Raw genomic sequence first — 23,190 nt, 5'->3', positions numbered from 1 at the left:
CGGGTTGGATGGGGATAATGAACAAGAGACCCGGTCAGGACCCAGGACTGCACCCACATGGGATTTTATTCTAATGCTGCTTCCACGCCCTGAGCACAGGCCTGCAATGAGCTCTGTCGTGAGAACAAGGCCCAATGCTTACAAGTCGAAGTCGGTTAACAATGTCAACGTCAGACCAGGACCGGGCCTGGGGAGGTGGGCAGTGGAGAGGGTGGGTTTTGCTTTCTTTCATTTCTCCTTAGAGATGTGGGGCTGTTTTTCAGAGTTTCTTCCTCTGGTGCTGCCTCAGCTGATTCAACCTAGGAGGAGCCTCTACTAGTGGTCTCCCGTGAACAGGGAAGCCTTCCCACATTTAATAAGATGAGGGCCCGGGTTAGTGCAGAGGCAGTGGTTTGCACCAGACTATCCCCACCAGGGAGGGAGTTCTGATGACGACCAGGGGAGTGGACAGTGGCCATTCGTGCACCCTGTGTGACCACCCCTGACCCAGGCTGTCTGACTCGGGTGCAAACAAAGCAGAATGGCCGCTCGGATGGACGCGGTCTGCTGATACAGTGATGCTGAACCCGCGTCCCTCTAGCACACCGTTAGCCTCTGTCCCAGGGCGCAGTGGGCCGGTTGCCAGCCAGCCGGGCCACATGGGGATGGAGGAAGCCTCAGAGAAAAACAAGAGGCCTTGGTGCAGGGTGACAAGAGCATGGTTCGTACGAAGAAGAACGGCCTTGGGGGGCAGGGGGCAGGTGGGTGAAGCAGAGATAGTCTGAACACACAGACGCTGGAGAATGACGTTACCTGAGATCAGGCCCCGGGTGAATGGCTGCAGAGCCGCCACCCACCACTGCTGCCCTGGCCTCCAAGCCCCAGAAAGAAGCTGGGCCACTAAGGGGTGCCAGGAGCCAGAGAACAGAGTGCAAAGGCACTGTCCCAAGATTAACACATAAGGATGCCCAGCCCTAGGAGGACAAGCCAGAAGAAGGTGAGCACGGCAGCTCCCGCCTCACCTGCGGAGTGCTGGCAGCCGCCGGCAGTGGAACCCGTATCCAGTACCCATTGAATAGAATCAGGTTCCACTTGTGCACCTCCTCGCTGCTCAGGGAGTCCAGGGACAGGTTGCAGATCTCTAGCCGAGAGAACTGCCTCAAGAAATCCGAAAAAGACATCCTGGGGGCAGAGGGACAGGTGGGCTCTCAGTCGAGAGAGCTGGACTGGAAAAGTGATGGAACACGTGCCCCCTGGGCACAGGACGGACCAAAGGCAGTGGGCTAGCTCGAGTCTTTTCTGCAGCCCACTGTACAAATATGCAGGGGTCATTGACCACATTCCTCACTATTGTTAGCATCTCCATTTTTCTTAGAGAACCCCCTCTCATATCTAACCAACCAGGCAAAAAGCCGAAACCATCAACTGGAGAGACCCTGGCAGGTAAATTGAACCAAACCACCATCTTCAAGTTCCCTCTAACTGGTGTTCAAGTTGGAGCCTAGAGATGGCCCCTAAACCACATCATATCCTTAGCGGTGTCCCTATTATCTTCCTTAGCCCATGAGTGAAGGAAGTTATCTTATTTTATTTATTTATTTTTTTTTTGCGGTACGCGGGCCTCTCACAGTCGCGGCCTCTCCCGTTGCGGAGCACAGGCTCCAGACATGCAGGCTCAGCGGCCATGGCTCACGGACCCAGCCACTCGGTGGCATGTGGGATCTTCCCGGACCGGGGCACGAACCCGTGTCCCCTGCATCGGCAGGCGGACTCTCAACCACTGCGCCACCAGGGAAGCCCAAGTTATCTTATTTTGCTGCTATGCTAAATCTTGGACTTAAAGAGATAGGAACAGTGCTCCTATTTCACTGGAAAGTTATGGAAACGGAGGAAGACAAGCTGATAGCTAATCCGTGTTGAAGCCCAGATATCTTGGTTTCAATGCTTCAGACGTACTGGTACGGAGGTAGAACTACTCTGGGGTAAAAGTGGGAGGAGAAACAAGCCCTCCTGGCTGGGAACCATGTGGAATTCCTGGAACACCTAGAGACAGCTGCCCACCTGTGAACCAGGAATGGACCCACAACTAAGGGGACAGCACTCCCGCAGGTGACTCTCACCAGAACTCTCCATCCTCAGCTTTCTTGTCCAGCTTTTCTTTCTGCCTGGGATCTGTGTAATTCCACTCCAGTGCACTGGGAAAGAAAGAATAACATTAAAAGTTTTTTTAAAAGGAAGCAGAGGTGATCATTCCTGAAGGGTTTGCTGCAGTGCAAGCTATTTACTGCAGCCCAACTTCCCCCTGAGAAATGGGGAATACCGAAATGATAGCCAGGGGTGGGAGGGGGGTGTAGCCTGGGGAAGGGACGGGGCTCCACGGGCCCTAACAGGGTGACCCCAGGCATGCAGCGGGAACACTGCGCCATGGCTTTGCTCTAAGTTCACTCTCCAGGCAAGTTTTACATTCATGTCTGATTCAGCCCCCCAGGCCCTGATCACAGGCCTGGGCAAATCCAAGGCAGGAGCTGCGAGAATGGCCGCCACAGGCCACTCCACTGCTTCTCAATTGGTGAGACGTCCTTCTGGCTTATCTATCAGTCTGAAGTGAAGATACTGTGAGAGGGTCTGAGCATCTCTGGGCACATGAACATGGTCCCCTTCCTGAGCCTGCAAAATGACCATCAGGCCCAGTTTTGTGACAATTTCCATGAAATAATGTCACCCTGTGAGGCCTCCTGCTGGCGGCCTTTCCATAGCAATACCCACATAATTTGCTGAAATGCCATTTCCAGCTACCTGACCTTTAAGGAGTTAGGTTTTCCTGAAATATGTATGCAACGCTAAATAACTGAGCAGTATCCAGATCCATCTTTACAAAATCCCCTCCCTGATTGCTTTCAGCAAAACGTGAAGACCTCCCCGTCGCTGCATAAAAGCTGGGGCATACCCAAGCCCAGCCTCTTCCTCCAGGGGGGCTCTCAGGACCCCTAGGCATCAGAGATGGGAGCACCCAGGGCCTATTTAGTTCATGGAAATAGTTATTGGATCAGACCAAACCTCAGGGGCTTCCCTGGGCTTCCCTGGTGGTGCAGTGGTTGAGAATCCACCTGCCAGTGCAGGGGACACGGGTTCGATCCCTGGTCCAGGAAGATCCCACATGCTGCAGAGCAACTAAGCCCGTGCGCCACAACTACTGAGCCTGTGCTCTAGAGTCTGCAAGCCACAACTACTGAGCCCACGTGCCACAACTACTGAAGCCCACGCACCTAGAGCCCATGCTCCACAACGAGAGAAGCCACAGCAATGAGAAGCCCGCACATGCAATGAAGAGTAGTCCCCGCTCGCCACAACTAGAGAAAGCCCGCGCGCAGCACCGAAGATCCAACACAGCTGAAAATAAATAAATAAAATAAATAAATGCATTTTTTTAAAAAAGAGCCAAACCTCAGAATGTGCTTGTTATAAACAAAGATTAGGGGACTAGCTGGAGAATATGAGATCTGACCTAACTCTCCCAGTTAATTTTCTGAAACTTAAAAAAAAAAGTTCTAATTTAAAGACATTGGGCTGAGACTAGGGATGTTACCTCAGAGATGCAGCACCCTCCTCCCCCAGCAGCCATGTATAAATACCCCTGGCTGCGTCTCCACATGGAGCCTGCGGGCTTGCCTGTCATCACCTCACACCCTTGGACCTGTCCCCGCCTGTTAGGGACTGAGCATCTTTGGGGAAAGGAGATAAAGTCCTATAAGCCCCGTAAGCAGCTTGGGAAGCAGCTGCTGCTTAAAATGGCCGAAACTGGGGTTTCAGTTTCATTCAGCCATGACATCCTTTTGGGGCAGTTGGCAGAACTAAGGTTTTGGGTTTTGCTCCATCATAGGCAGGAGAATGAAAAATCTTCAATATAAGAGGTGATCCGTGGCCCTGGGGATGTGTTTCTTCATGACACAAACCTCAAGGGAAGTACCAGCTACGAGCACTAATGATGTGTGATTAGTTCATAAATGTAATAAAGTTCCCTTCCAAAGCCCTGGTGGCATCATGCAGTGTGGACAGCACATATGAGGTATATACGAGGCTTAAGGATGTGCTGGGGGGGCGAGTTGTTATTATGACCATTCCCACTTCTGGTGGCTCTTCATCAGTGACACTGGCCAATTCTCCATCCTTCCCCAGCGCCAACCTGCCTCCCCCGTGCCAGCGGTGCTAACTAGGATGGAAACTGGGCCATGCTCTCTCCATCCTCCGGTACCACGGTGGCATTGATTCCAGGGCACAGCTGTCCCAGGACACCACAGGAGGCCTCTGTGTCCAGGCACCACCTCTGACTGGCTGCCACTCTCCACTGTGAGAGGTCTGGGCCCCTCCGTTCATTAATGGTTTTGTTGGGAGAGATCATTACGCCCGCCCGTAATGAGCTCTGGGGGAGCCGGCGCCACTCCCACTCATCCTCACTGCCTCTGGCGGCCAGTGGCTCCTGGGATCCAGTTCCTATTTCTAGGCACGTTTCTTCTTGATGCTGAGGGGTTTGGCCTTTGTCCGAGTGACCAGGCTTTGTAGAGTGGAAAGAATCCGACGGAGAGTGACGGGTCTCACCTTTGGATGGCCGCGGTGGTAGGTAGAAAACAAGCCAACCCTCCGGCGCTCAGCAAAATTCCACTGAGCTGCCAAACTTGCAAATGCCAAAGCAGAGCAAGGAATCGAAGACTACAGCTGAGTGGTTTTTGTTTGGCTTTTCCCCACCTGGAACCACCTAACACTCTTTTCCGAACAGGCTGTGTGCTTTGTGGACGGAAAGCACTGCCGAGCGTACTCCACTGTGGGTCTCACGATCACTGCGTGTTTTGCGTGATGCCTTCCCGCAGAGGGAGGTGAGCACGGCCGGAGGGAGGAAAGAACCTGCTCATCGCTCCAGGCCCCCATCCATTCCACTTCGCCCCACGGGTTCCGGAGTCTCATCAGCTTCTCTGGATGGCCCCGGAAATCCACCTGCAAGGGCCACAGACAAAGGCAACTGAATCGCCGCGCATACCCCTGCTGCCCTGCGTTCATGTCCTCGCCTGAGCGGACCCGCATCCAATTCCTCAAATGCCCCTAAACAACCACTTATATTGGCTTTTAACACATGTTTTCAAGCCTTAGCGGACTACTCTATTTTCCACAATCTGGTTGAATAAATAGTAAGTCCAGCATAAAAACAAGTGTCTATCTGCTGTAACTTGGATTAAAATTGGATAGTTGACTGACTCAGTTCTTAATATATGAGACCTATTGACAATCAATGCCCTCCAACAAATACTAAGAACAGAGCAGTTAGCATTTTTCGAGCAGGTAGTATGAGCTAGGCATGGAGCTGGGCAGCTCGGATGCATTAGCACCTCATTTAAACCTCACCACAATCCTATAAACTGGGTGCTGTTTTATTTTCATTTTCATCTCTCTCAAAACTCTGAGACCCAGAGAGAGTAGATATATGTGTATGTATAACCGATTCACTTTGGTGTACACCTGAAACTAACACAACATTGTAAATCAACTGTACTCCAATAAAAATTAAAAAAAACAAACAAAAAAACCTCTGAGACCCAGCCAGAGGGGTTGAGTTATCCAAGATTACCTAGTTAGTAAGTAGTAGATGGAGGACAGGCACCCAGGCAGTCTCTCTCAAAGCCCATAGTGGGTAATCCATACATCCACCTTCTCCTATTGTCTACGGAACACTCAGCAGGAGCCCCCACGTGTGCCTTTGCATACACGTGCAAACACGATGGACCGTTCTGTCTTCAGTGTCTGACCTTCCTTTGTATCCTCCGTCATGCTCTCACCCAGTGTTTACATATACGTGCTCAATTCATATTTGGGAATTGACTTCATTTAAGAGCGTATTTGTGAAACACAAACACACGTAATGAACATTCATGCCTTTTTAATAAATAACAAAAACTGAGACAACCACTGCATTTCCTTTTTTGCCTTGGCCATCAGGAAACCCAAAACAAAATTAATTTCTCAACTGGAGCGCTGTCTTTAGCTTAGATTGTCTGGTGTATTTTACCTTTGTTGTATGGTTTTATTGTGTCCATGCTTTTCATTGTAAACCAATGCACACCCTTTTTGGAGGTAAGCAGACTATGGTCAATAGAGATAATGAAAAGTTCAGCCCATGCTTTCTCCTTGGGTTGGAACATAAGGAATACTTGCTTTCCTTCCCACCATCACACCCCACCTTGAAAGTTGGGGCAGGTTTTACTGCCTTTTTCTCTTTGGAGATCCTATGGGTTTCCACTGCTTTACCTGTACAAACATACTTTTTTTTTTTTTTTGCCATATGACATACAGTAAGATATACTTTTTTAATGCTTTTCTTTTTTTTTCATTTTATTTATTTATTTTTGGCTGCACTGGGTCTTGGAAGCTGTGCACGGGCTTTCTCTAGTTGCAGAGAGCAGGGGCTACTCTTCGTTGTGGTGCGTGGGCTTCTCATTGCGGTGGCTTCTCTTTTTGTGGAGCATGGGCTCTAGAGATCAGGCTCAGTAGTTGTGGCTCATGGGCTCTAGAGCGCACGCTCAGTAGTTGTAGCGCATGGGCTTAGTTGCTCCGCGGCATGTGGGATCTTCCCGGACTAGGGCTCGAATCCGTGTCCCCTGCATTGGCAGGCAGATTCTTAACCACTGCACCAACAGGGAAGCCCAAACACCATTCTTAGAATGAGTGTAGATCTAACTGACAATTTCTACAACTTTCCTCCAAAACTTCGTCCCTCTTCCTGGCCACATCTCAGAGGATAGCCTGCATTTAGTTAGAACCCATAGAGTTGAAGCTCAAAGAGGTTACATTATCCATCTCTGAGTGGGCAAGAGGTAGGAGGGCCCTTGTAATAAGCAAGAGCTGAGTGTGGGTCAGTGCCAGGGGCTCTGCCACCAGAGATGCTGCACCTCAGCAGGGCAGGGAAGGGCTAGGTGGTGATTCTCTCTCTTTCTCTCAAGGATGCCAGGGATTTATGGTAGTATCATTACGCATTGCCCTTCCGTCTCCCCATGCCCAAGTTTACCTCTTCGACTCCAGTGACAGAGGACGCGTGACTCTTAACCAGCTTCCGGCTGGTGATGGCTTCTGCTGCAGCTGCACTGGAGACCTGAGCTGAGAGTAAAGTCCACTCAGAGTGGCTGCCCCTGACCTTGTTGGGGCCAGTCCTACAATGCTTTCCAAGGACATGCTACACAGCCACAGGGCCCCAGTGCAAGGCTGGCGGGGGTGGGGGCAGGGACAGCAATTAACCTCAGGTAAATAGAGCTCTCTCCATCCAAACCCTCTTTGATCAGGCCTGCCTGCCAGTCCTGGAGTATGACTTACCAGCCTTTGAAATGACACAGGAAGTGGGAAGCCATTTATTCTCCAGGGAGGACCCCACGCTGCCTGCAGAAGACTAATTATACATGACTGTTGGCCCTGTTTCACCAGTGGCGGTGGGTGTCCCCAGGGTCCCTCCTCAACAGCCCCTCCCTCTCCCCAGACCCCAAGTCACTTCTCCACCAGAAATACACATATCCTGCTGGGGTTTTTATAGAGAGGAGAAAGGGGGACTGCTCTTGCTTTGCCATTCACGTGTGTGAGGTCACCAGGTAAGGGTCGAGAGAAGGAGAAAGAGCAGGTGAAGGGGCAGGTGACAGCAGACCACGTGGCTGGTGGCCTCCAGGCTACCTTGGAACCGCATACAGCCAGCCCCCACACAGGGCACCACCCCTGGTTCAGAACCTCTTCCCTTTTCTTCAGTGTTCTCAAAGCCCATCATGTATCGTCAATCACCATATTTGTTTTCCAAAATCCCAAGATTACTTAGCAAGAGGGGGTAGCAAAGGTAGGGCCCAGGATCCAGAGATCAAGGCTGCATTCTTAGGGCAATTCCTGCAGTACTAACGGGGCTTAACACTTAGAACTCCTATGGTGTCTGAGTTTATGAGACCAACTCCAGTTCCTACCCATTAATTAGGTCTTCCCACTGGCTCCCACGTGCTAGGAACAAATATGTCACAGGACTTGCCCTGCAAGTCCTAGACTCTACTCTGGCCCAAAGCCTTCCCAGCCTCTAGCCCCTGTCCGGTTTCTTCCCTACCACACATGGGGAAGGGCAGCAAAGAGAAACCTTCCCGGCTCACATCAATGGAGCAGGCCAGCAGAGACCCTGCTCGAAGGGCCTTCCGGATGATCTGAAACAGACTGGCTGGTGGCGTCTTCAGCTCATAAAACTCAGAGATGCCACCTGTGAAATCCTCAAAGCCCTCCAGCAAGAGCCTCATAAGAACTGTTGAGCCTGTTGGAAAAAAAAAAGAATACATGCATCATTCAGAGCCATTAGCAACCCCAGCGAGGGGACCACATGGGATGGGGTAGGTAGGACATGGTGTGGTCTGGAAGGGACAGGAGGGCCTTTGCCAATTTTGTCTGTGGGCCAGGGAGGGGCTTAGGCACACTTTCACGTGGCCAGCTCAGCACTTTTCCAGGAGCAAATCTCAGATCACCTCTCACCAAGCCATGTGCTCTTTTAAAAACCAAAATACAATCCTTCCAGAGCTGACCTTGGCTTCTTGGGTTTCTGGGGGTTGGGGGCATGGGTAGGGATGATGGGGACCCTCCCTCAAAGCTGAGAGGCATCCCTTGGGATTTGCTTTGGGAATAGGGCTGGGAAGGAACAGGGGTTGCACAAAAGGGTACCAGTCAATGAAACTAATTCAAAGAACCCCAGAGAAGACTTTGAACATTGAATGCCAGTGAGAAGGAGCATGACTCCCAAGCAAAGGGTAGAGACTTTGATGAGTTTGGGATCTAAGTACATTTGCTTTATTCTTCTTCTTTGTCATTCTTTTAAAAATTCACATTGGGGCTTCCCTGGTGGTGCAGTGGTTGAGAGTCCGCCTGCCAATGCAGGGGACACGGGTTCGTGCCCTGGTCCGGGAAGATCCCACATGCTGCGGAGCGGCTGGGCCCGTGAGCCATGGCCGCTGAGCCTGCGCGTCCGGAGCCTGTGCTCCGCAACGGGAGAGGCCACAGCAGTGAGAGGCCCGCGTACCACAAAAACAAAAACAAGGTGCCTTCCTCAAGGTCACATGGCCTGGGGGAGACAGGAGGGGATGGATGTGTGGATGCTTGGATGGACATGTTAAAGCAAAGTTTCTCAAACTCAAGCATGCATCAGAATCCCCTGGAGGGATTATTAAAACCTAGGCTACTGGGCCCCAAACCCAGATTTCTGATTCTCGGCATGGGTCCCAAGACTATGGAAAGTACTGTCAAGGGCTGTGAGCAAGCCAGGATACCTGAAAATGAAAGATTCCCCCGTAGTTCTCCTGGAAGTTCTGGTCCCTGGGGTCCACGCGGTAAAGCAGCTCTTCATTCAAGGTAAGGGAGGCAACGGCCGCCAGAAGCCAGCAGTCACCTGCACCATGTCATGGGCGACACGCACTAGTCAGGCCAGGCATGCAGGGTCCCTGCTTTCTCTGAGCCTCACTGGCCCATTCAATCCAGAGTCACATGACTCCCTTCTGGGTCAGATAGTCTGGGACTCTTTGCCTCCAGTGTCTGAAGGTCCTGCTGCCTCCTTGGAAGTTCTGAGCTTCTCCCTTCCCCCCACCTGCCACAGGCTGACCATTCCACATGTCCTAAGCTCTCAATCAGTGGAGTAGAAAGTGCAAAGAAAGAAAGAAAGAAGCAAAAATCATCCTCTTTGATATGGGGAGGGGCAAGGGTGGGCTGTGACAAAGTGAGAGAGTGGCATGGACATATATACACTACCAAACGTAAAATAGATAGCTAGTGGGAAGCAGCCGCATAGCACAGGGAGATCAGCTGGGTGCTTTGTGACCACCTAGAGGGGTGGGATAGGGAGGGTGGGAGGGAGGGAGACGCAAGAGGGAAGAGATATGGGAACATATGTATAACTGATTCACTTTGTTATAAAGCAGAAACTAACACACCATTGTAAAGCAATTATACCCCAATAAAGATGTTAAAAAAAAATCATCCTCTTTGATTCCTTAATAACAACTTTAAGAAAACATTTGGTTGGAGGAAACACTGAAGCTATTTGGCCAGCTCAGGATGCGTGTGTGTGTGTGTGTGTGTGTGTGTGTGTGTGTGTGTGTGTGTTCCTTGCTCCGCTTGACCTTGGATAACGGAGAGTTGTCTCTTCGTGTCTGTTGGAGGACTGCCCTTTTATGTTTCAGAGCTCACCATGACAGCTGATAAGACTTCTGAGATATTGATTAGCATGAAAAGATCATACTTTTAGTCAGAAGAAATAAAAATCAAGAGAGGTTAAAAATGTTAGGGCTCAGTGTTTGTCACTTTGGAGATCCAAGTAAGTGCGGAAGAAAAGAGAAAACTGCTTTCTGTACAAGTCGGGACCCCCCAGACCCGTGCCCCTGAGCAGTACCTCCACGGAAGGCACCATTATCCCCTGTGGTGTCGACTTCAAAAGATTAAGCACAGCCCCAGACACCCTTTACTGACCTTAGCATCCTGTGGTGGATCTATCATCCTGGAACTGATGTAAATTTGTCTCACATCTCATTTATAGGCTTCTTCTACAACAGTCTCTGAGATCTCAGTGTTCTTATGTATGCTGCTCATCGTGTGAAGGAATATTTCATCTTACTGGCCCGACGGCTGCCTCTTCCCAGTTTCACTCCAGAGCCCTACCTCTAGGAGTTTAGGGCTTAGAGACAAGTTTCTCCCATTCCTATCCCCATCAAATGGCTCCAAAATCTAGCCTGTGTGTCTCAGCCTTCACTTTGCCCACAAAAAAAAATCTGAAGCTCTTCACTGTATCTTCAGATAAAAGCCCCTTCAACCATCCAGAGACCCTCTGAGGACCTCGTCTAACTCTCTGTGTTCTTTCCACGCTGTGGCCCAAGCTGTACACATAGTCCAGGATGAACACACCACGGTTCTCTCAGACGTGGGCTGCCTGAGCAAGTGGTCAGGAAACTGTGACACAGGAACCTACCTCTGAGGACCCATCATCTGCTCAGTACGGCTCCGTCACCAGGTTATCCTAGAAAACCCTTTGCTCTATCTGCCCTCATCTCTCTCAACAGAGAGGCTCATGATTTGGTCCCAAATGAATTCCTTTCCCTCTTCCTTTCCCCGACCAGCCTCATATAGTCTCTCTCTCTCTCCGTCTCTCACACACAGTTACTTTTTGAAGAGCTTTTCTGACCCAGAAGCCAGCCCTGCTCCTGACAAACGCCCTCCCCCCGATGGCAGTGGGCCCCCAGGTGGGACCAGAGCCGGAGGAGATAAGAATTGGTACAGCAGGCACGGGACTGTGGCTTCTCACTAAAGAAGACCCAAGGGGGGCAGTACCTCATTCAAAGGCAACTTCCAAAGAGTGGATAAAATAACAGGTTTTCTCCTCTCACTCCAGCCTTCTTCCTGTCAACACCTGTGACCACCTCTTTCCTCTGCTCAGAAATCTTCAACTTCCTCCATTGCTTAAGAACAAGATAAAAACTAACAGGGCCTCAAGACCCTTCCCAATATGCCTCCACCCTACTTCCCCAGCCTGCTTCCCACTGTCCTCCCACCATGAGTCTGATCTCCAGTCGAACTCGCATCTGCACACACCACGCCCTGGTCTTTTCCGGCACACGCTTTCACTCATCCGTCCCCTCGGCTTGTAGAGTCCTTGCTGCATGCAGCACCACCCTCTTTCCCCGCCTCCACGAAGCCTTCCCTGATGCTTCTCATTCTCCAGCCGCAGGTCACCTCTTTTTCTTTGTGTTTCCTAAAGACCTTGTTTATACTTCTCTGTGCCCAAGCTGCTTCCCAGTCCAATCCCTGACCCACTTCGGTGTCCCGTGTGCTCCCTCCTCAGAGCCCCCAGCACCTTCTTGGGTGACTTGAACAAGACTGTCTCTGCAATCTCTTCCTGCAGGACAGGGATGTGGATTCCCCATCCTGGCATCCCCAGCGGGTGGCTGACACAGAGTAGGGGCTCAATGACCGTCTGATGAATAAAAATAAAGATGTGCAGAGAAAGACAAAAATCATATGATCTATATCACTTATATGTGGAATCTAAAATAGCACACAAATGAACTTATTTACCAAACAGAAACAGACTCACAGACACAGAAAGCAAACTTATGGTCACCAAAGGGGAAAGGAGGGAGGGATAAATTAGGAGTTTGGGGTTAGCAGATACAAACTACTCTGTATCAAACGGATAAACAATAAGGTCCTACCATATAGCACAGGTAGGACAAGATATTTGATATCTTGTAATAAACCATAATAGAAAAGAATATGAGAAAAGATATATATATATATAAAACTGAATCACTTTGCTGTACACAAATATTGTAAATCAAATATACTTTAATGAAAAAGACTTTAAAAATTATTTATTTATTTTTTCATCATCTTTTTAAAAAATTATTCATTTATTTATTTATTTTTGGCTACGTTGGGTCTTCATTGCTGCGCACAGGCTTCCTCTAGTCGTGTCAAGTGGGGGCTACTCTTCATTGTGGTGCGCAGGCTTCTCATTGCGGTGGCTTCTCTTGTTGCGGAGCATGGGCTCTAGGTGCACAGGCTTCAGTAGTCGTGGCTTGTGGGCTCTAGAGCGCAGGCTCAGTAGTTGTGGATCGCAGGCTTAGTTGCTCCACAGCATGTGGGATCTTCCCGGACCAGGGCTTGAACCTGTGTTCCCTGCATTGGCAGGTGGATTCGTAACCACTGAGCCACCAGGGAAGTCCCTTAAAATTGTTTTTTAAGTAAATACGTGACCAAATGAATCAATGACTCATATTTTGTTCTTGTGCAAATCCCCAATAGCACCTACATGTTTGCACCTGAATCTCCCTGGTGTCTGGAGAGGTGGAGCCCAATGAGGACATGCGTTGAATCTGACAGGGGCCACCTAAGCCAGCATCAGGGGCCCCTGCCTCTAGAGCTCAGGGGTAGAGGGAGATAAGGGAAGACCATGGCGGAGGCGCAGGCCTCTGGGGAGGGGCAGATGACTGGGCTGCAGCCCTCCCTGTGCCAGGTGGCCTCTCACAGAGATCAGAGCAGCACCTGCCCTCATGATGAGGTGCAATCCTGGCTCTCTTCTGATACTGACATTCTTGCTCCCACACAGCTGCTTCCAACAGCCCACCTGGAACACCCCGTAGACATTACAATTCACAGCACGGACACAAAGTGCCCCTCAGTTGCTGACATCAAAAGGGGCTGCCCAGCTGGAAGAGAGTTTAACTTTCTCTTCATCTGCCTCACTGTGGCCATTTCCCGGGGTCCACCTGGCTCTCAGGGCCAACACAGAGCTGCAAGGAGATGCAGTGCGTACACGGGCTTTGGGATGCCTGCCAGGGAGTCTGTAAGGTGTGCACGCGCTGTCATCACAAAGATGGTTTCTCTAAGGCACAGATCCAGTGAGCGTGTTCCTCTTCTGAGAGCTCTCTTGGGAAGACAGACATTTATGCCGTCACTCAAAACATTTCTGAAACGTGTTTGGGGATCTGCCTGGATGCTTGTACACATTCATCACGTTCTCCTCCGTGGACACACGGCTTGGACCTTGAGCATAAGTTTAATTTCCGAAGGCAACTGAGAGGCTTTTGGACCTAAGGTTGGTGGTGAATAGGGTGGACAGAAAAAGCTGGGAAAGAGTCTTGATGGACAATGCCCGCCTCTCCAGCCACTTTCCAGCAAGGGCGGGTCCTGGTTAGAGCGTTGGCTGACCAGGGAGCTGGAGGGGCAGGGTTTTGCGTCACTGACCTTACCGGGGGTCTGCGACCAGCTGAGCTTTCTTCTTCCTACTCCTTCTTCAGGTTATATACGTAATGGCTTTAATATTTATTAAAGTAATAAACTGATTTATTTTTTTACTCCGCTGAAATAATGCTCCCCTCGATCTCCTCACCCACTGCATCAGCAGGCTTCAGGGCTTCTAGTAAACAGCAGGCAGACCCCAGCCACTACAATGAAGTCTTTGCTCTGCTCTGTCAAAAACGCATTTTAAGCCAATCAAGAAATAATAATCCTGGGGCTTCCCTGGTGGCGCAGTGGTTGAGAGTCCGCCTGCCGATGCAGGGGACACGGGTTCGTGCCCCGGTCCGGGAAGATCCCACATGCCGCGGAGCGGCTGGGCCCGTGAGCCATGGCCGCTGAGCCTGCGCGTCCGGAGCCTGTGCTCTGCAACAGGAGAGGCCACAGCAGTGAGAGGCCCGCGTAACGCAAAAAAATAAAAAAATAAAAAGAAAGAAATAATAATCCTGAGTCAGGTTTTCTTAAAAAAAAAAAAACTCTAAATTCAAAAATTCCATTTACATGTTATCAAAGCTTGATGATCTAAACACCTAGTGTTATGACAAACCCTAGGTAGCAAGAACTTGGGCTATGACTTAAGAGAATTTTCCAGACATCAGGGGGGAAGTGGAGATGCTTCTGGACTACAAGCAGGAGAGGAGACGGGAAAAAGGAGAAAAGGTCAGACATTGGAACTGCTTGCATCGCCCCTCTTCCACCTTGAGGTTGAACAATGGCCGGAGCAGGTACAATAGAAAAACCACAGAGAGATTAAAGAGAAGCTGAAGCAGAGAGCATTTACGCCCTGCTTCCCACGGGGCACGTGGGAGCAGAATAAAAATGGTAACACGGAGTGCTCAGGTGGAGAGAAGGTGAGAGAAGGTGGTAAAGGGCGCCCCCAAGTCTCCCTCTGCCGTCAGATAGTGACTGAGCTGAGCGCAGGGAGAAGGCAGGTCAATCCCACCACAGAGGCCATGGCGACCGCGTGGCTCAGGGCCAGGCCCGAGGCGTGACAGCGCACCGAGTCGGACCTCGGTCAGCCAGGGAAGGTCCACTGGACCCCGACAGCACCAGCAGAACAGACCACACCACACGCTAGTCCCAGGAGACCAGTGGGACCCAGAGGACAGCAGCGGGCACCCAAGGGCCAGCCACTCTTCTCCCACAGGCTGGGGGACGTTCAGCCTTCCCTTCCATGCGGGCACTGTCCTGGGGAGGCCGGAGAGGGGCCAGCCTTGAAGAAGCAAGAAAGCCCCCAAACAGAGTGGCTGAAGGAGGAATATTTATCCGAAAGAGACAAGAGCCCGAAACAGGCAGAGGCAGAAAATACCTTTTATTGGCTAGTTGACGTTTCCCCCCACCTCATGGTCAGTGCAAACTAGGGCTTCCTCGAGAGCAGTCGAGGAAGGTAAAGAATGCCATGATGACTGCACATCTGAATGTAACGCAAAGATTCTGACCTGCTGATGTGCGCTTGTTCTCCAAAAATCCATCTTTAATGTTCTGCCCCAGCTGAGGCCTCCATGTCCCCTCTTTGCGGTAAGGCGGCTGCAGTGTTTCACACTCAGGCTGCTGTTTTCGCTCTGCACATTAGTGCCAAGCAATCACCAGAGCCTCCCTCCTCCCCTCCCTCCCGTGGGTGAACCTGCCTTTTCCAGTCCTCGGCATTCAGTTCCTGCCTTTTTGGCGACATTAAAACACATACACACACACTTGCGGCTGTGCTGGCTTTGTCGACAATTCCCATCTCTCAGGCTAGATGGAGAGCTGACTGGAGGCCCCGGCACAAAATGCTTCCTTGAACGAAGTCACGTAGGTAGCAAAGTGTCAGATGGGATCTGACAATTCATATCCTGATTACCAGCAGGAAAGTCTCATGGCTTAGCCCATTTTGCAGTTGATATCTCGAGCAGGGAGAGATAAAACAGCATACATGAATACTGTATAAGGTTAGAACCAGGGGCTTCCCTGGTGGCACGGTGGTTAAGAATCCACCTGCCAATGCAGGGGACATGGGTTCGAGCCCTGGTCCGGGAAGATCCCACATGCCGCGGAGCAACTAAGCCTGTGTGCCACAACTACTGAGCCTGAGCTCTAGAGCCCGCGAGCCACAACTACTGAGCCTACGTGCTACAACTACTGAAGCCTGTGCGCCTAGAGCCCGTGCTCCACAACAAGAAAAGCCACCACAATGAGAAGCCTGCGCACCACAGTGAAGAGTAGCCCCCGCTCGAGAAAGCCCTCGCATAGCCACGAAAACCCAAAGCAGCCAAAAATTAATTAATTAATTAATTTTTTAAAAAAGAAATGTGACATTAAAAATTTTTTAAAGACTAGAACCAGACTGAGAATTTAGAGCTACTATCTTAGTTAATAAAGTTCCCGTAAGTTTGGGATTAGCAGATACACACTACTATTTATAAAATAGTTAGACAACAAGGACCTACCGTATAGCACAGGGAACTCTATTCAATATCTTGTAATAACCCATAACGGAAAAGAATCTGAAAAAGAGTATATATATATATAAAACTGACTCGCTTTGCTGGACAGCCGAAAACAACACAACATTGTAAATCAACTATACTTCAATTAAAAAAGGAAAAAATATTAAAACTGAACAAGAAATTAAATTACAAAGCTCCTATAACATAGTGTATCCAGCCGGAGCAGGTTTCTCTAACTGAGCACTGCTGACACTTTGGTCGGGATAATTCTGTGCTGTGGGCTCTCCTGTGCACGACAGATGTTCAAAAGCATCCCTGGCCTCTACCCACTAGATGCCGGTAGCACCTGCCTCCCAGTGTGACAGCCTAAAATGATGGCAGACACTGCCAAACATCCTCTGGGTTGGGGCATGGAGGATCATTTCCCCCGCATCGAGACCTCATGAGCCAGAACGACCACAGTAAAATCAGGGGTTGAGGAAAGTCTGCACTGGAGGGAGGTTGGACAAAACGGCTTTGCATAAGTCTCCGGTTTTCAACAACTGCGCAGTATGAAAACGTCAGTGATGAGAATGATAATGATGTTTCTTTAGTCTATTACTCCTAGAGTCTTCTGGGAACCACGTTCTGCTTCCCCCTTCCTTCTCTCACTCCTGTCTGCCCTGGTTAAAGAAAATTATAACAGCCAGAGGAAGGCTCTGACTGGCTCATCAAGGTCGGCACCCAAGCCAGAGTAGGGTGTCATCTTACCCAGCTTCCAACATGTGCTCGTCTCAAGACCTCGGGAGTATCACGATTAGACTCAGGCCCACCCACCTGGATTTGGAAGAGTGACCATTTGACCCCCTGCGCACCCCTCTGAGCTATATCATTCCGCCATTCCTCTTTCCCTGCAAATCATAGAGATGCCAGCCCTCACCTCCGCAAGCAGAGGCAAAGCTAGACATTTCTGAAACTGGACGACATCATTTCCACTGGATCCCCCCAGCCCCCTTCCTGCAGCCAGCCTCCATCCCAGACACCCTTCTGCCCTCTCCCCACGCTTAGCCCTGGAGCACAGATAGACATCGGGCTCCAGCTCTGCAGTGGCCTTTTGGCATCCCCAGGGCTCCTGTTTACTCTGAGATTATTGTTACCTGCTCCCCCAAGCCACATCACTCCCTGGAGCAGTGCCTACCCAGGCTGGCTGGGCTGTGCACAGGGCGAGGGGAGCGAGTGAATCAGCCATGTTCACACCCCCTCCAGCCTAGCAGAACACTCCATTCACATTCCTGTCCTCTTCGAATCATTTGTAAATCTCCCCTATCTCGTACCAGCCTCCAACCCTCCTTGGAAAACATATGTTTGAGAGGTTCCCTTCCTTCAGGATTTGGAAGTAGTTCTTATATGTCATCATCACTCACCAGCATTTAGCAATCATTGCTCATGTAGGACACTGGGACAAGAGAGATGTAAAAGGCGTGGTCCCTGCCCTCGGGGAGCCACAAGCTTAGAAAAGTCAAAATAACATGGCCTTTGCCCTCAGAAAGCCCGGGTTTAAATCCTCAGGCCCTGACTTGTCTGCTGAGTGACCTGTAGCCAACCCTTAACTCTTACGATCCTGTTTTCTAATCTGTAAAATGGGTTTGTACCTCACAGTTTATTGTATAGGATCATTTAAGCACAAAGGACTTATTTGCAACAAGAGAGATGTTTAAGAATATACATAAATATCAACCTCCAGTTGGAACAGAGGACATCAGGACATAAAAAATATAAAAGATGCACATGGATGTACATGTAACAGCAGACATATTTTTAGGGGGCCTCTTGCGTATCTTGATGAATGGTCCCCTGTGGGCAAGCCAGCTTCCCTCTACCCTGACCCCACTTGCCAATACAGCTTCAGGGAGGGCAGAGAGAGATGGGCAGGAAGAGGTGGGCTTCAAAAGTCCAGAGCAAGGAGGAGGGGCCCAAATGGGGTGAGGTGAGCCCAGAGGACACCCTCCCCAGGTGGGACTCAGAGAGAAAACCATTGTGGGGAGAAGTTCTGCACCAGAGAAGGCATGGGCAGCCCCCACAGAATTAAGAGTGTGGTGAGCCGTGATGGACAGAGGTGCCTGCCTGACACTCAGGAAACCCCCTGAGTTCCCCTGTGGCCTCAGCAAATAAGGGACAGAGGCCACCAGTGTGATGCCACCAGAAGGCAGGGCAGGAAGCAGACCAACCACCCCTTCAGCAGACATGGCCAGTGCACAGGAGGCCCCATATGGCCATCTTGGGGAGGAGAGGACAGAGGAGAAGAATCTGGAGGACTGAAGAGTCTTCCCTTCCCAAAAGGGACCGAGTTACACCAGAAAAGACTGTTTCAACTACTGGGTTGGACAAAGTTTTAAGTTGAGCTGGACTAAATTTAGTTAGTTCCCCACTTCCCTAGGCAGGGCTCCTGGGGAAGGTGAAAGCGGTTGTAGATCACAGGGACTCCAGAGGCGCTGTCTGAGACGAGCTTTCAGAAAGTCTCCCGCGATAAGCGACACTTCTGCTCAGAAGGGACAACTCCAGTGGCCTTCCTGTATCCAGGGCTAAATAGGAGCCTCAGTGTCTCCTGGGCTAGTAGGTGGTGGCTCTCGGGCTCTGTCTGCAGTGGTCTCTTGTCCTCAATGCGTCTGGGAACCAGTCACACTCACAAGTCACAATGGACCCTGCTCTGCCCGGGTCCATTCAGCACTACCACCTCCCGCTCTGAGTTACGTGTAAAGTGCCCGTTCTCTGCACCTCCTTGGGGCCTGCAGGTGTACTCTGGACTAATGGACCGTGCGTGCCTGGCCCCTGATAAATCCTGCCAAATCCCAAAGTAGGTGAATCCAACGGTTTCTGGGCCGGGTGCGTTCTTTCAAAATGGAGATGAGAACAAAAAAGCACCCGAAGCTCAGCCCTTCACCCTCCAAGAATTCCCCTGAAATCACATAAGGCCCCCCCTTCGTCAGCATCCCCCCAAAAAGGAGAGTGTCTTCCTACATTTGAACCTCTCAGGCTCTGCACCAGGTGAAGGGGGCATTTAATCCCCACTTTCCAGATCTGTACAGCTGAGGCCCTGAGCAGCTACGGGACGTCTCAAGGTCAGTCAGTGTCCGAGCCAGGTCTAGTGCAGCAGGATGACTAGCTTCCTGCCTTTCCACACCCTGCAGAGCCCTCGGAAGCCGAAGCAAATTGGATTATCCCCCTATATGAAATACTGCGCCCTAGACTCCTGGGCAAGACGATCATGAAGTTTCAGGAGCCTTCTCTCCTCCCCTGAGACCACACACAGCTTCTCCTTAGCCTCTCCTCAAATCCCCGCTTTGCATCTGCCTTCACTACTCCTCCCCCACCCCTCATTAACATTTGGTTCACCTTCTGAACTACCTCATCTAGTAGCAGCTACTTACAGGGCAATGGCATGATACAGTTGCTACTTCTTGGAGTTGTTATAAAGATAAAAAGGAGATAATCTATGAAAGTGCTTAGCTTGGTGCCCGCTGCAGAGAAAAGCCTTCAATAAGGCTCCTATTATTAGCAATTACCACCCAACACAAAACAATCAAAAATACAGGGGAGGGTTTCCCTGGTAGCGCAGCGGTTGAGAGTCCACTTGCCGATGCAGGGGACACGGGTTCGTGCCCCGGTCCGGGAAGATCCCACATGCCGCGGAGCGGCTGGGCCCATGAGCCATGGCTGCTGAGCCTGCGCGTCCGGAGCCTGTGCTCCACAATAGGAGAGGCCACGACAGTGAGAGGCCCGCGTGCCGCAAAAATAAATAAATAAATAAATAAATAATAAAGACATGTAGTCACCTTCTGGATGGGGATTTTATTTTTTCTTTTTTTTCCTTTGGCGGTGCCTCCCAGCTTGCGGGATCGTAGTTCCCCAACTGGGGATCGAACCCAGGCCCCTTGCAGTGAAAGTGCCGAGTCCTAACCACTGGACCACCAGGGGAGTCCCCAGGTTGGGATTTCTTTATTCAAAATACCTGATCCAGCCTGATGGCCAAGAGTGATATTGGCAAAGAAGGAAGAAAAAACACAAGTAGCCTCTGACGTAAGATACCCCTGTCTTCATGATTTAATAGTGATACAAGGCAAAGGGCTTAGGTAACAGATCAGAAGTCCAGTAAACATTCACGGAGCCCTGCTACACCCCAAGCACGGTGGATTATAGAGATGCAGAAGAGAGTCAGTCCCATGGAACACACAGGCAGGGCTCCCAGGGTTATTACAACCCCTTCTGCCCATCGCAGTGCCCACTTCCGGCGGACGAGGAGCCGTGTCAATTCTCTACTCATCACAACCACCCGGCAGGCTGGGTTTGATTACAAGCCCACTGTACAGCTGTGCAAACTGAGGTGGTGAAGCCACAGGCAGACCATGAAGACCCAGGTCTCCCTGGGGGGCTTTTTGCACCCGGGGTGCTGAATTAGGCACTGCTGGTAGCACAGATCCAGAGAAAGAGAGCAGCCTTCAGGGAGGGACATGTCCTGGAGCACTGCAGGGTGATGGATTCAGGGGCAGGGAGAAGATGGCAGGACGAAGGTGACCTGGGGCGGGGAGAGCACAGTCTGGCCAGACCTGGTCCCCGCCACCCCACTGGCATATTGAGGTACACTTTCTCCGTTCTGTCGGCCCACTGCACACTGCCCCCTTCTTTTGGAGAACCCCCCTGTGGTTTGGGGGGAGCCTGGCAGTCAGAAGAGCAAAGCCCATGACCCAAGCTGAGCCAATCAAATAGCACCTCACCCCTCTGGCTGAACCCAAGGAATGGGCAAAGATCCCAACCACCAGATCAGAGACTTTTTCTGAGATCTGTAAAATCAAAGGTGGTTTGCGATACTACCAAGTTGAAGGCTGGAACCCTAGTGGTCATCTCTCCTTCTGCGTGAAACCTGCCTGGCATGGAAGAGGGTGGAGTGGAGACAGGACAGGCAGAGAGAGCTCCAGGAACACCTAGATCCCTAGATCCAGGCTTCTCGAGGCCAGCACTGCCCTTCCCTTTCCACGGTCTAGTGGGATGAGCCAATAACTTCTCCTTTTTCTTTAAGCTGGCTGGGTTGAACTTCTGAAGCCAATGACTAAAGGAGTCCTGGCCAGTCCAGAGTCATGACTTACCGCGTCGGGTGAAAGAAGCCAGAAGCATGTACTTCGTGGTGGGACAGAATCTATTTCTGTGGACACAGAGGCCTCAGAGGGACACTCATGGTCCAACATGCAAAGGAGAGACAGACGGTGCTGGGACAGGCAGCAGAGGGACAAACGAGGTGCCCGCAGTTCCCTGTGTGATGCGCCAACCATGAGCCTTTGCTGGAAGTGGGCACCGCAGACGCGCCCGACAGGGCATAATCCCACACTTAACAACTTATTCCCTCTCACTATGGTGTGGCCCTGAGATCTCCTCACACTGGAGGGATGCTGTGTGTGTGGCCCTTGCTAGATCTGGTGAACGTGGGCTCTGCCAGGAAGACCAAGCGTGGTAAGGCTGCAGCTGCAGGGAAGCCCTCCTCAGTGTGTCCGGGTGAAGAACTCCAGGCCTGGGGATCCAGGGAGGGATTTTTGTCTGGGGGCTGTTTCATCAACAGATACGCATTTGATTACTGGTGTGGAGGCAAACCACACCGCCCTCAGGCAGAGACTGAGTCACCCAACAGAAAGTCATATTACACAGTAAGAATTACCTGGAGCAATTGAATCTTTAGCATTGCAGACTTCCCAGTCTTTCTTCCTATAATAATGTCTCCAAAGAAAGCTAGCTCCTGGAATCTACATGAGCACAGACTCTGGTGGGAGGCAAGGGGCTCACATGGCGAGGATGAAGCCTGGCTTGGCGAGAAATACATTGTATATATATAATATAATTACATTGAAATAGTTATCAAAATATGTTTTTTACATTAGAATATGGTAAGGTTCGTACTTCTTTATTAACATTCTATATAAAAGTTTTGGAGTGGCGACTAATAAGCACCATAATTATGAGGTAACGATGAATATGTGGTATTTTGAATTATTTGCAACAATTGTAATGTAATATGAATATAAGCCATGATTTCTATTACTGTGCTTCATTGTCTGCATTCATACCAAAAGGAAATAAGTTAGTGAGAGTTGGTGTAACTAAAGATGTAACGGTACAATTCTTTCATGCTCTGGAGATAATGTTCAATATACAAATCCTCTGGTAGCCCACTGACTCAAATTCACACTCAAGTGTAAATGATTGTCCTGGGCCCTTTCCTCAGAGTAGATAAGACAGTGGTGATAGTGGGACTGAATATGAGGTCACTAAGCACTGGGAATCAAATAGAAGGGAAAGATATTCCATGGTGACTGAAGCAGCCACACTTCAAACCTGCTGACAAAAACCCTCACACACACACTACCGCGGAGAAGGACATTCACTGCACCATTTTGTATAATAGCTGAAGAGAGAAAATAACTCGTGTCCATCAGTAGGAGACAGGCTAAATCAACTGGTACTTCGCACAATGGACTGCAATATTCTGAGTGGTTACAAAGGAATGAAGCCCTTCATACGCTGACATGGAAAGAGCTCCAAGACATTTTATTTAGTAAAATAATAACAAATAATGGAAAGGTGCTAAACAATGTTTACAGTATGCTGCCTTCAAGGCAAGAAGGGGATACAAATTAGAATACGTATTTAGACTTGCTTGAATTTGCATAAAGAAACAGTGAAAGGATAAGGGAAAAAAAAAGGTTCCAGGACAGCAAGCAGTGGAATAGATGGAGACAGACAGGAAGCTGAATCTTCACGGTGGACCTTTCAGCTATTTTCATTTTTGAACAGTGTGGATTCAAAATAATAATAAAATCACGGTAACACAAAACTGTGTAAAGGACATCATTTTCATTATATAGATCAACTGTTAAAAAATAATAACAGGACTTCCCTGGTGGCGCACTGGTTAAGAATCCGCCTGCCAATGCAG

General features: G+C 50.1%; 1 protein-coding gene across 1 annotated transcript in view; it reads right to left on the bottom strand.

Moving 5' to 3' along the window:
* Positions 1-23,190, bottom strand: part of LOC132432027 (calpain-8-like) — a 61,671-nt gene that overhangs the window by 32,693 nt on the left and 5,788 nt on the right. The window contains 9 exon segments of the mRNA XM_060021922.1: positions 1,002-1,040; positions 1,043-1,161; positions 2,100-2,174; positions 4,883-4,968; positions 7,031-7,114; positions 8,136-8,259; positions 8,261-8,290; positions 8,556-8,572; positions 9,294-9,412. Coding sequence (XP_059877905.1) covers positions 1,002-1,040; positions 1,043-1,161; positions 2,100-2,174; positions 4,883-4,968; positions 7,031-7,114; positions 8,136-8,259; positions 8,261-8,290; positions 8,556-8,572; positions 9,294-9,412 — 693 coding nt within the window.

This window comes from Delphinus delphis, chromosome 1, assembly GCF_949987515.2.
Source record: "Delphinus delphis chromosome 1, mDelDel1.2, whole genome shotgun sequence".
Taxonomy (NCBI): Eukaryota; Metazoa; Chordata; class Mammalia; order Artiodactyla; family Delphinidae; genus Delphinus; species Delphinus delphis.
The sequence above is the reverse complement of the archived record's forward strand: the minus strand, read 5'-3'. Positions and strand labels throughout refer to the sequence as shown.